This window comes from Geotrypetes seraphini, chromosome 8 (genome assembly GCF_902459505.1).
Source record: "Geotrypetes seraphini chromosome 8, aGeoSer1.1, whole genome shotgun sequence".
NCBI classification, from domain to species: Eukaryota; Metazoa; Chordata; class Amphibia; order Gymnophiona; family Dermophiidae; genus Geotrypetes; species Geotrypetes seraphini.
This window is the reverse complement of record NC_047091.1, coordinates 89,482,511-89,495,428: the sequence shown is the minus strand read 5'-3', so window position 1 is coordinate 89,495,428 and position 12,918 is coordinate 89,482,511. Positions and strand designations below refer to the sequence as shown.

Genomic DNA, 12,918 nt, shown 5'->3' with positions numbered 1-12,918 from the left:
TTGAGTCTTGATAGTTCGTGGTAGACATCGCTGGGTGTAAACTCGAAATTCCGAAACGGGTCTTCCGAGTTTTGCCTTGCCTGTAACTGTGGACCGGACCCCGGCACCTCGCAAGTGAAGACTGAGCAGAAGTATTCATTTAGAAGTTCTGCTTTATCGGAATCTGATTCTACATAATTCCCGTCTGGTTTTCTAAGGTGTACTATCCCGTCTGTGTTTCTTTTTCTGTCACTAATATACCTGAAAAAGGATTTGTCTCCCTTCTTAATGTTCTTCGCTAGATTTTCCTCTATTCGAAGCTTGGCCTCTCTGACTGCCATTTTGACTGCTTTAGACCTGGCTATATAGTCTGTTTTAGCCTCCTTTTTCCCAAATTGTAGGAAATAAATGCTCTTTTCTTTAACGAGGTCCGAGATCTCTGCAGTGAACCATTGGGGTCTATTGTTTCTTCGCCGTTTGCTCACTGTTTTTATGTAGCGGTTTGATGCTTCGTGTAGGGTAGATTTCAGGGTTGACCACATCGCCTCCACATTATCGGTTTCGGCTTGGTTTTGTAGTGCCCGATGGACGAAATCTGCCATGAGTTTGAAGTCAGTGCCTCTAAAGTTGAGTACCTTTGTTGATGTGTTTGATCTAGTGGAACCTTTCCTGAGATTGAACCATACCATGTTGTGGTCGCTGGAGGCTAGCGTATCACCTACCAAAACCTCCGAGACGCTTTCTCCTTTTGTGAGTACTAGGTCCAGTATTGCCTGATCCCTAGTGGGCTCCAATACCATTTGTTTGAGTCGTGCTCCTTTTATGGAGGTTAATAGCCTTCTGCTGTTGCTGGTTGTCGCTGAAAGTGTGTTCCAAACTGCATCGGGCATATTGAAGTCTCCTAACAGTACAGTGTCCCCACGTAAAGTGATATTCTCTATGTCCTTGATTAATTCTATGCCCTTCTCTTCCAGCTGTCTTGGAGGTCTGTGTACTACACCAAGATACAGGCATTTTTCGGTACCTCTGACCAGGTTCATCCAGAGGGATTCTCCGGTGTACTTGACATCTGTGATTCTGGTAGTTTTGATGTCTTCTTTAGTGTATAGCGCTACCCCTCCTCCTAACTTGCCCTCTCTGTCTCAACGAAGTAAGTTGTAATCCGGTATAGCCATATCCCACTCATGAGAGTCCGTGAACCAAGTCTCAGATATCGCCACCAGGTCTAGCTCGGTGTTTATTATTTCCGTCTCCAATTCCAGAATTTTGTTGCCTAAACTGTGTGCATTAACATATATAGCCCTCCATACCTTATGTTTGCTAAGTCCCTAATCAGGGACTAATCAGTTTGCTAATCAGGGGATTTTCCCGCCTGAGTTAGTGTGACTCTTAAAGAATTGTTTGCAATGTGTGGGTACTTACCTCGAACTCAGAAGTGGAGTCACGACTTACCTCCTCAGGATAGTTACTTACTGTATTGGTATGTGAGTGGATACCCTCCCCCAACTTACCTAGTTTAAAGCCCTACGAAGTAGGCGGGCTAGTTAATGTCCAAAGATGTTCTTACCTCTACTGGTCAGGTGTAGTCCGTCTAGTCCCTGAAGTCCCTGCAGTGCCTCTCCATGGTTTAGGAATCCGAAGTTCATCTCCCTGCACCATCCGTGTAGCCACTCGTTAGTCCTCTGGATACGCTCATCCATGGCATATATTGTATTTCTCCCCTTTTTACCCCTCTCTGTTTCAGTCTGTCTATTTGTATTTGTATTTTCTAAGAAATCAAAATGTCTGAAAGTATAAGAGAAATTACATCCCTTGATAAATTTAAAAGTAATTTGAAGGCTTTTCTTGTTAAAGACGCATATGGTGTATAATAGTCCTTATAATAGTCCTCTATTCCTTGCCATCTTTTAATCTTCTAGCATATTTTTACATAATTCTAGACCTTTTATACTTTGTTCCCCTTCTTATAGTTTTGATCCCTCTTCCCCCCTCTTTTTCTCTTCATACAAATTGTATTTCTCCCCCTCTCCATCTTGTAAGTTTATGTTCGTCAGTGAGTTTGATTGTTTGTAATACTGTTTGTAATTTGTTTTTAATGTATGTTTTTACTACACTCTGTTTTTATATTATGTAAAACCGCTTTGAATTTTTAATAAGGCGGTATATCAAAGTTTTAATAAACCTGAAACCTGAAAACATGAATACTATCCACTAGATATTTTGGTGCTAATCGATAAACAATCAACAACAATTTATAATGTATACTGTACTTCCGTTTAAGCCAGTACAATTCCATTTCCGGTGACAACAGATCAGCTCCCCCCAAAGAAGCGCAGAGTGGTAGTCATTGGGGATTCCCTGCTGAGGGGCACCGGAGCCAGGATCCAAGATGTAACCGCCTGCCTAGACAGACTTATCAAGTCCTATGACCACTTCCCCTGCTTCTCATCCACGTTGGAACGAACGACACTGCCAGGAACACCACGAGAACATATCTGTAGACTTTGGAGCCCTGTGTGAGAAGCTGAGGAGGATGGAAGCGCAGGTGGTCTTCTCCTCGATCCTCCCAGTGAGAGGCAAGGGGAGAGCCAGGGAGGATTGTATCCAGAGGACAAACGACTGGCTGCATGGATGGTGAAGGGAGATGAACTTCGGATTCCTGAAACATGGAGAGGCGATGCAAGGACTACAGGAACCTGACGGACTTCACCTGACCAGAAGGCGAAAGAACGTCTTTGGACACCGACTAGCCTGCCTACTTCGTAGGGCTTTAAACTAGGTAAGTTGGGGGAGGGTACCCACTCACGTGCTGGCGCAAGTAACTAACTTGGCGAGGTAAGTTGCCAATCCATTTCTGAGTCCAAGGTAAGTACACACTGCATTTCTGAGTCAGAGGTAAGTACACACATTGCAAACAATATTATAGGAGTCCAATTAGCTCAAGCAGGAATATCTACACAGGGACATAGCAAATATAAGGTATGGAGGGCTATGTACATTAATGCCCACAGTTTGGGCAATAGGATTCTGTAATTAGAGACGGAAATGAGGAACGCCGACCTAGATGTGGTGGCGATATCCGAGACTTGGTTCACGGACTCCCATGGGTGGGATATGGCTAAACCGGGACACAACTTACTTCAGCGGGACAGAGAGGGCAAAATAGGAGGAGGGGTAGCAATATACACTAAAGAGGACATCAAAGTTACCAAAATCACTGATGTCAAGTACACCGGGGAATCCCTCTGGATGAATTTGGCTAGGGGGAAGGACAAATTCCTATATCTTGGTGTAGTATACAGACCTCCAAGACAACAGGAGGACATGGATATAGAATTAGTCGAAGACATTGAGAATATCACTTTGTGTGGAGACACAGTATTGTTAGGAGACTTCAATATGCCTGATGTGGATTGGAACAATCTTTCCGCTATGACCAGCGGCAGCAGGAAGCTATTAACCTCAATAAAGGGAGTGAGACTCAGACAAATGGTATTAGAGCCCACTAGAGATCGGGCGATACTAGACCTAATACTCGCCAACGGAGAAAGTGTCACAGAGGTTTCGGTAGGTGATACGTTGGCCTCCAGTGACCACAACATGATATGGTTCAACCTCAGGAAAGGTTTCACTAAGTCAAGCACATCAACCAAGGTCCTCAACTTTAAGGGCATAAACTTCGAAAGCATGGGAGATTTCGTCCATCGGGCACTGCAAAACCATGCCGAAACAGATAATGTAGAGGTAATGTGGTCAACTCTGAAATCAACCTTACACGAAGCAACCAACCGCTACGTCAAATCAGTAAATAAATAACTAAGAAACAACAGACCACAGTTGTTCTCTGAGGAGATCTCAGACCTCATAAAAAAGAAGAAAAGAGCGTTCATCATCTACAAATAATCAGGGAAGCGAGAATCCAAGGAAGACTATCTGGCCAAGTCAAAAGCGGTCAAAACGGCAGTCAGGGAGGCCAAACTCCAAATGTAGGAGAACCTTGCGAAGAACATCAAGGAGGGCGATAAATCTTCTTCCGGTACATTAGTGACAGAAAAAGAAACACAGATGGGATAGTACGCCTTAGGAAACCCGACGGGAACTATGTAGAATCAGACTCCAACAAAGCCAAACTTTTAAATAAATACTTCTGCTCGGTCTTTACTTGCGAAGCACCGGGATCCAGCCCTCAGCTGCCGACGAGGGAAAACTCGGAAGACCCATTTCGAAATTTTGAGTTTACGCCCAGCAGTCTACAAGGAGCTATCAAGACTCAAGGTGAACAAAGCTTTGGGACCGGACAAACTACACCGTTATCTGCGCTCTTCAATCGTTCCCTAAGTACAGGGAGAGTCCCGTTGGATTGGAAAATGGCTAACGTCATTCCACTCCACAAAAGAGGATGTAGGACGGAGGCTGAGAATTATAGACCGGTGAGTATCACATCGATAGTGAGTAAACTTATGGAAACACTAATCAAACGCCAATTGGATACGATCCTGAACGAGGAGAATCTACAAGATTCCCATCAACATGGTTTTACGAAGGGAAGGTCCTGACAATCAAATCTGATCAGCTTCTTTGACTGGGTAACAAGAAAGCTGGATATAGGGGAGTCCCTGGACGTCATGTACTTGGACTTCAGCAAAGCATTTGATAGCGTCCCACACCGCAGGTTATTGAGCAAGATGGGTTCGATGGGATTGGGTGAAACATTAACCGCATGGGTTAGGGACTGGCTTAGAAGTAGACTTCAGAGGGTAGTGGTAAACGGTACCCTCTCTGATACGACGGAGGTGATCAGCGGAGTGCCGCAGGGCTCGGTCTTGGGCCGATCCTATTTAACATCTTCATAAGAGACTTGGCTGAGGGGCTTCAAGGTAAAATTACATTATTCGCCGATGATGCCAAACTATGCAACATAGTAGGCACAACAGATGAAAGCACAGTGCCCGACAAAAGCTCAATGCCCAACAGTATGACGCAGGACCTACTCCTGCTGGAGCATTGGCCAAAGACTTGGCAACTAAGTTTCAATGTCAAAAAATGCAAGGTCATGCACCTTGGCAGCAAAAATCTATGCAGGACTTACACCCTAAATGGTGAGATCCTAGCAAGGACTGTAGCAGAACGTGACTTGGGGGTGATTAATAGCGAAGACATGAAGACTGCCAATCAAGTGGAGAAAGCTTCATCCAGGGCTAGACAAATCATGGGCTGTATCCGTAAAAGTTTCTTCAGCCGTAAGCCCGAGGTCATAATGCCATTGTACAGATTCATGGTGAGACCCCACCTGGAATACTGTGTACAATTCTGGAGGCCGCATTATCAAAAAGATGTGCGGAGAGTTGAGTCGGTTCAGCGAATAGCCACCAGGATGGTCTCAGGACTCAAGGATCTCCCGTATGAAGAACGACTGGGTAAGTTGCAGCTATACTCACTCGAGGAACGCAGAGATAGGGGAGACATGATAGAGATGTTCAAATATGTCACAGTCCGTATCAAGGTGGAAGAGGATATCTTTTTCCTTAAAGGACCCACGGCAACAAGAGGGCATCCGTTGAAAATCAGGGGTGGGAAATTTCATGGCGACACCAGAAAATATTTCTTCACCGAAAGGGTGGTTGATCGCTGGAATAATCTACCACAACAGGTAATTGAGGCAAGCAGCGTGCTTTTAAGAAAGATGGGATTGGCATGTGGAATCTCTTCATGCAGGTAGTTAGGGAGTGGGCCATTAGTGTGAGCAGACTAGATGGGCTGTGGCCCTTTTCTGCCCTCATGTTCTATGTTTCTATGTTTCTTTGTTTCTATATTCTGATATATGTTCAAGCTTCCCCACTTAAAATAATGTACTAACAATTGAGTTTTACGCAACCTGCAAAGCACACAGAGCCATTGCAGGTTACGCCCAACAAAACGAGGTTCCAATAATCAAAACTCAATAAAACTACTGTCTGCAAAACAATCTTAAAATTACTCCCTGACAAATATGATCTGAGATTACTAAGTTGAATTTGGGAGAATCCACTGCTTATTCAATAGATAAGCAACATATTCGTTTCTAATCATGCCAGATACACAGACCAGGATTGGGCACAGTTGGAAATAGGTTACTGTGCTTAATGGACCTTTGGACAGTCCCACTGAGGTGATGCTTATGTTTACATCAGCCATGATCTTCATATTTACATGTGAAATTATAAGCAGGTATCATATTTGCATGTACAGTACTGGGGGTCTCCCTACTGCTGGTATTTATACTCCCACCAAGTATCTGCCTTCACTTTAGAGCACAGATCTGAGCTGGGAGCAAGAGAAATTCCTTTTTTACAATGAGACAGCTACAGACTTTGTTACTTTATGTCCTTCTCTGCTTTTCATGTATGTACAGCACTAAATGTTTATAAATTGGATTATATATAAGAATAGTGTAAATAGTAATTTATGAATTCTTTTTTGTTCTGCTTCCAGATGTTCAGTCTCAGACGCCTGTGATGTCTCCTCCTGTTCTCTCTGCTAGACTTGGGCAAAGTGCGACTTTTAATTGTGATGTTGGAGTGAAGAATAACCATGCTACATTTTTTTATCAACAGATCCTGGGAGAAGCTCCAAAGCTTCTCCTGTATCACCATCACACCTACTCAACACCAAAGTATGGACCAGGAATTTCAGCAGCACATTTTACTTCCACTATAAACAGTGCCGGGACAGTGTATCAGCTACTTATAAATAACGGAGAACTTAAAGATACGGCTCTTTATTACTGTGTAAAATGGTATGAGAGTCCCCAAGGATACCACTCTGATAAAGTACTTGACAAAAACCTAGACTGATCTGTGTAGAAGAGCACAAAGAGGAAGAGAAAAGAGCAGGTGTTAGAAGCAAATAGAGTGTGACAGAGGGAAAGAGCAGCTTTGCTAACTTCTGCTTCCTTGTTTTTCCTTCTGCTATGGACAAGGATCCACATCACAGTGGGAGCAAAACCACTTCTATATCCCATCCAAAGAATTCATCAGGATCACTGACTCCCAAGTTCTATCTATAGCTTTCACTGGGACTGTAACGGGACTCTTATCCATATCCTCGCGCCATACAGCGCTACTCCGACGTGCTTCTTAAATGTAAGAAGTCCTGCTGGGTTTTTCTCAAAGTATAGAACAAAACAAAACAAAAGTCAATTTTCATAATCATTCAAACCCACTTTATTCAGTGGTACTGGTGTTGTTGCTCTACAGGCAGTCCAGGAACTGAGCAACCCAACACCATCCAATTCAAATAAACAAAAATAGAGTTGAACCGTAAGACAAGGTTCCCACTCTTACCTTCATTCAGGCAGTTCAGGTAAGTAAGGTACAAACATGAAACAAAAACTGAAGTGAAGTTGCCTAAACTTTCATCTAGGTAACAGAACCAATAATCACTTTGCTTCACTCTGTGTCCAAGCCCTACAGACTTCCAGGCTTGTCTCCAGCCAGCTCCAAGAGGAGTTGGTGGGGGAGGGGAGTAAATGAATTCACTAATTATCTTTCTGATTAACAGAATGCCAGTAAAGGCCCCACAAACCCAACCTAGTTGGTAAGTGAATTCTCCCCAATTACTTCCCTCAGATATTCATACCAATCCTGGCAACAAAAAACTCCAGTCAGCCTTACTCTAGCTAACTGAATCATAAGCACAAAAAAAACGTTTTTTTTTTTTTTTTTTCCTCCACACAAGCAGAGCCAGCACAAGTCCTGCAAGGGCATTCAAAAACAAACCCTCTTTCTCACAGCTTGTGCATTTAAACTACAGAAGGATTAACCAACCTTCCCACCTCTCAGCCCTGCCACTTAGCTGATGTCCATTTCTGTGTCTTCAGACAGATTGGCAAGTTCTCCAAACTCCATAGGTCCTTCCCCAGGGTCTGTGTCAAGTTCCTGCATTTCCCAATCTGGCAGCTCTGAAGCACTTTGGTGGGGAGAGATCCTTCCACTGGCTGGTCCTGGGCAGACTGCCTTTTTCCTACTCAAAGCAGCTTCTAACATCCTCAGGTGAACCTGCCCTGCCTTTTTAGTGGGAGGAGCTTTCAGCTTACTTTGCTTGCTTGGTTTGGGAAGCCTAATTATTCCCTCCAGCTGGGATATCTCCAGGAAGAGGAAGGTTCTGCAGGGGCTGTTCTCCTGCCAACCCTCTCTTCCCTGAATATCAGCAAGGACTGATTTAAAGGGAAAAGACAGTTTTTCCCTAGTCTTAGTCACAATCCTATCCCCGTGATTTGCCCTCTGAATCACAGGACCAGGCTTGACAATAGCCTGCCCTGGCGAAAGCTGCATTTTAGGGATAGGATTGTGACATACCCTCACCTTTAAGGGCTGCCCCTCCTGGGACTCTCAATCCCCCTCAAAACCGTTTCCGGGGTTTATTTCCCCTTCTTTCCTGACTTAGGAGAGGAGGGTCTGGGTCTTCAAAATCTTGCGGCCATCGTAATAGGGCAACCTCCCGCTGCCCTCCTGCCGCTCCACCACTATGATCTTTAGGACCCTCTAGCCCCTCCACCCTCTGGGCTAATGCTGCGACCACCTGTGTTATTCCCCCCAAGTCCTCTTTTCCTAGCTGGGCAATTTGTTCCCTCAATTCATTCATATCCTGGTCCATACCTTTAAATGTAGCCAAGACTTTTTGGAAATGCTGGGCATGTTCTTCCAGTTGTTCCTCTTGTGCCTGCTGTTTCACCACCCAGCTTTCTGCCTTCCCCGTTCTATTAGTTAGTTCCCCGCACGTGTTTTTTATTTCTTTAACGCTGTGCTGCACAGCTTGTTGCTGGGCTTGCCCTTCTTTTACCTGCCCCTGAACTACCTTGAGCTGTGAGGAGACTTGTTCCATTAAACGGGTCAGTTTCTCGGACTCTTGTTGGCACTGGGTAAGCACCTGTTCCCTAGACCTTTTCTGTTCTGGGTCTATAGGAACTTTCCAGGACTGGAAACTGGCCTCTGTACATGACTTCAATCCTGTCTCCCAATCCTGGCGAGCAGAGGCTAGCTCTTCTTTTATCTTATGTACCTCCGCTTTAAGTTCGGCCAAGGAAGTGGCCTTCCTATCCCCCATTGGATTATTAAGGGCTTCTATCTGGGGACTGCTTTCTGGTACCCCTACCCCTGTAGAGCCAAACCCCCGTTCTCCTCTATCTGTCTCCGGGAGACGGGACCACTGCATTATGTCTGGGTGCCAAATTCTCTCACATAACAACTGAGCTATTCGATCACCCATCTGTACCCAGTACTCTGAATTTCCCTGGTTTACGAGGAGAACCGCTACGTTTCCCCTGAAATCCGGGTCTATCACCCCAGCAGCTACATCAATCGATTGGTGAAGAGCTAACCCTGACCTCGGAGCCACCCGTAGATAAGCCCCTGGGGGGGGTGATACCTGGATATCGGTCTTTATTAATGCTCGCCCCCTAACAGGTATGACCTGATCTTGTGCTGCATACAAATCATATCCTGCGGCCTTACTGTAAGCCCGAGTGGGTGCCCTCGCCTTATCAGAGAGTGGAGCCCACCGAATAGTTGGCCTCCAACTCTTGGGTCTGGTAGCCCAGGATCCTCGTCTCCCCTCCGGTGAGGCGAGAGCCTTCCTACCTATGTGGCTCCCAAACACCCACTTTCCCGGGTACTGATTCCCTTTAGGCCTCTCTGCCTGAGCTAAAGCAAGCCAGTCCCTTCCTAAAATTAAGGGATATGGGGTGGAATTCAGCACGGCCACCTTCATGTGGATTTTCTTCCTACCGTGCTCTATGACCAGAGGACACACCGGGTATTCTTGGGCCTCCCCGTGAATGCAGGTGATGGGCACTTTGCTCAATCCAACCTTCTGGTCATCACCTACCTGCTCCCACAACTGTCTTGACACTACCGACATCTCAGCTCCTGTATCTACTAGGGCTGTGATCTTTTCCCCTTTCACCGATACCTTTATCTGATATTCTTTCGGAACTTTGGCCCCGGGGTCCTGGGCTATTACCAGGTCCCTGGTAACCCTACAATAACGCTGGGTATGTCCAGCTTTTCCACAGCGATAGCATCGGACAGCCTCCTTGTGTAAGGACCTTTCCTGCTTGGACCACCCTATCCTGGGGATCTGCCCCTGGGATCCCATACTCTTATCCCCCCGGGCCTGTTCCCCCCTTTCTTCAGGGTACTGTACGGAGATATCCTTCCCTGATCCGGCAAGGTCCCAATATGTTCCCCCTACTGGTCCCGGTGGCCCACCAGCGGTGCTTGTAGCTGAGCACTGTAGTAGCTGAGTTAGCAGCTTGGTCTGCTCACCCATCGCCCTGACCAGTTCGTCATGCTGTTGTTTGGCCTGTTTCTGGCTGCGGTCCCACAAGTCCCGGTTTGCTTTTAGAACCGCCTGCAGGTTCTCGCCTTGCTTCTGCCGCTCCTCCGCGAGGAACCTCAATAGCTGCTCCTGGTTCATCGTCCCGGAGACTGGAACAAAGTAAACACAAAAGACAAACCCAAGTGCGGCACCAAAATAACTGGGTAGCCAATCCCCTCACCCCCCCTGGTTTAGTAGCTTACCAGAGAGCAAGGTGAGTCTCCGCCTTTGGTTTGTAGGCCTCCTTGGCCCCCAGTCGCTTACTGCGTTTCTGTCCTCTTATTCTTTTTCCCAGTTCTCCCGATCCTTCTCGGCCTCCGATTCTCCACGGACAGACAGGATCACTCTGGTCACTCCAACAGAAACGTCTGGCCACCGGATCCTCCAGGACAGGAACTCAGCTCCTCGCAAACAGGAACCAACACAACAAACTAAAAAAACAAGCTAAAGAAATAAATCAGTCAAAAGTCTCAAACTTTTTTTTTTTTTTTTTTCCAACTATATCCAAAAAATTTTTTTTTTTTTTTTTTCCCAAAAAAAAAAATTTCACCGTATGTCCAGCAGGAGGCGCACAATCCCACTCCTGATACCACTTGTAACGGGACTCTTATCCATATCCTCGCGCCATACAGCGCTACTCCGACGTGCTTCTTAAATGTAAGAAGTCCTGCTGGGTTTTTCTCAAAGTATAGAACAAAACAAAACAAAAGTCAATTTTCATAATCATTCAAACCCACTTTATTCAGTGGTACTGGTGTTGTTGCTCTACAGGCAGTCCAGGAACTGAGCAACCCAACACCATCCAATTCAAATAAACAAAAATAGAGTTGAACCGTAAGACAAGGTTCCCACTCTTACCTTCATTCAGGCAGTTCAGGTAAGTAAGGTACAAACATGAAACAAAAACTGAAGTGAAGTTGCCTAAACTTTCATCTAGGTAACAGAACCAATAATCACTTTGCTTCACTCTGTGTCCAAGCCCTACAGACTTCCAGGCTTGTCTCCAGCCAGCTCCAAGAGGAGTTGGTGGGGGAGGGGAGTAAATGAATTCACTAATTATCTTTCTGATTAACAGAATGCCAGTAAAGGCCCCACAAACCCAACCTAGTTGGTAAGTGAATTCTCCCCAATTACTTCCCTCAGATATTCATACCAATCCTGGCAACAAAAAACTCCAGTCAGCCTTACTCTAGCTAACTGAATCATAAGCACAAAAAAAACGTTTTTTTTTTTTTTTTTCCTCCACACAAGCAGAGCCAGCACAAGTCCTGCAAGGGCATTCAAAAACAAACCCTCTTTCTCACAGCTTGTGCATTTAAACTACAGAAGGATTAACCAACCTTCCCACCTCTCAGCCCTGCCACTTAGCTGATGTCCATTTCTGTGTCTTCAGACAGATTGGCAAGTTCTCCAAACTCCATAGGTCCTTCCCCAGGGTCTGTGTCAAGTTCCTGCATTTCCCAATCTGGCAGCTCTGAAGCACTTTGGTGGGGAGAGATCCTTCCACTGGCTGGTCCTGGGCAGACTGCCTTTTTCCTACTCAAAGCAGCTTCTAACATCCTCAGGTGAACCTGCCCTGCCTTTTTAGTGGGAGGAGCTTTCAGCTTACTTTGCTTGCTTGGTTTGGGAAGCCTAATTATTCCCTCCAGCTGGGATATCTCCAGGAAGAGGAAGGTTCTGCAGGGGCTGTTCTCCTGCCAACCCTCTCTTCCCTGAATATCAGCAAGGACTGATTTAAAGGGAAAAGACAGTTTTTCCCTAGTCTTAGTCACAATCCTATCCCCGTGATTTGCCCTCTGAATCACAGGACCAGGCTTGACAATAGCCTGCCCTGGCGAAAGCTGCATTTTAGGGATAGGATTGTGACAGGACACAGTCTATATCTCACTCCCAGTGATAAAAGTAGGTGACTTACTAGGCTTACCAGATGTACGGAAACCCCCAGATATGTCCTCTAGAGGAGTCATCCTCAACCTTTTTGACACCAAGGACCACTTTTATAGAAGTAAATTTTTCCAGGGACCGGTAGGGGAGGGGGACGATTCAGAGTGAGTTCATAGGGCAGTTTTATACACAATATACATTTCTATTATTCTTAAGTTATAATATCATAATAGAAATTATACAACTTACCATAATGTAGAATCAGTGGGAGCCCTGAGCTTGCAGAACCCCGATGACCCCACCAACCCATCCCCCTGCGCAGCACCTTTCCATCTCTCCCTCCCATCCTATCCCACCCAGCCGACCCTCCCACCGCGATGCCGACATGCCTCCGTTTGAAACAGCAGTGGCGGCAGCAGTGAACAGGCTGCATCGCTGCCTTTCCCGCTGGAACCTTTACTCTGCTGCCGCATCATTGATGCACGGAAATGCAAATTATTTACATGCAATCATTTAGTGAACGATTGAGACATGCGCAGAGCCCTAACAGTAGTGACAGTGGAAGCAGCCTCCTGTCACTGCTGTCATGGCTTCTGCTGGGTTGGTTGCTTTTTTTCTTTCTTTTTTTATGGCACAGATATTTTCCCCCACCGCCGGCCCTCCCCCAATGACCCCTGAACAAACGCACACCCTACCCTG

The 12,918-nt window shown here is 45.8% G+C and overlaps 1 protein-coding gene and 1 gene segment (V, D, J or C); one reads left to right on the top strand and one right to left on the bottom strand.

The window, feature by feature from the left end:
- The first annotated feature begins 6,234 nt into the window (after nucleotides 1-6,234).
- LOC117365854 lies at nucleotides 6,235-6,812 on the top strand. The segment is given in 2 exon segments: nucleotides 6,235-6,360; nucleotides 6,451-6,812. Coding segments are annotated over 2 exon segments (411 nt in total).
- A 1,521-nt stretch (nucleotides 6,813-8,333) lies between these two features.
- On the bottom strand, nucleotides 8,334-10,616 carry LOC117365851. Its single transcript, XM_033956746.1, has one exon. The coding sequence runs from the start codon at nucleotides 10,432-10,434 to the stop codon at nucleotides 8,359-8,361; it is 2,076 nt and encodes a 691-aa protein (XP_033812637.1). The 5' UTR covers nucleotides 10,435-10,616; the 3' UTR covers nucleotides 8,334-8,358.
- Nucleotides 10,617-12,918: the final 2,302 nt, after the last annotated feature.

Excerpts from the sequence above, each read along its gene's own strand:
- LOC117365851 (XM_033956746.1), bottom strand. The coding sequence starts at position 10,434 with ATGAACCAGGAGCAGCTATTGAGGTTCCTCGCGGAGGAGCGGCAGAAG.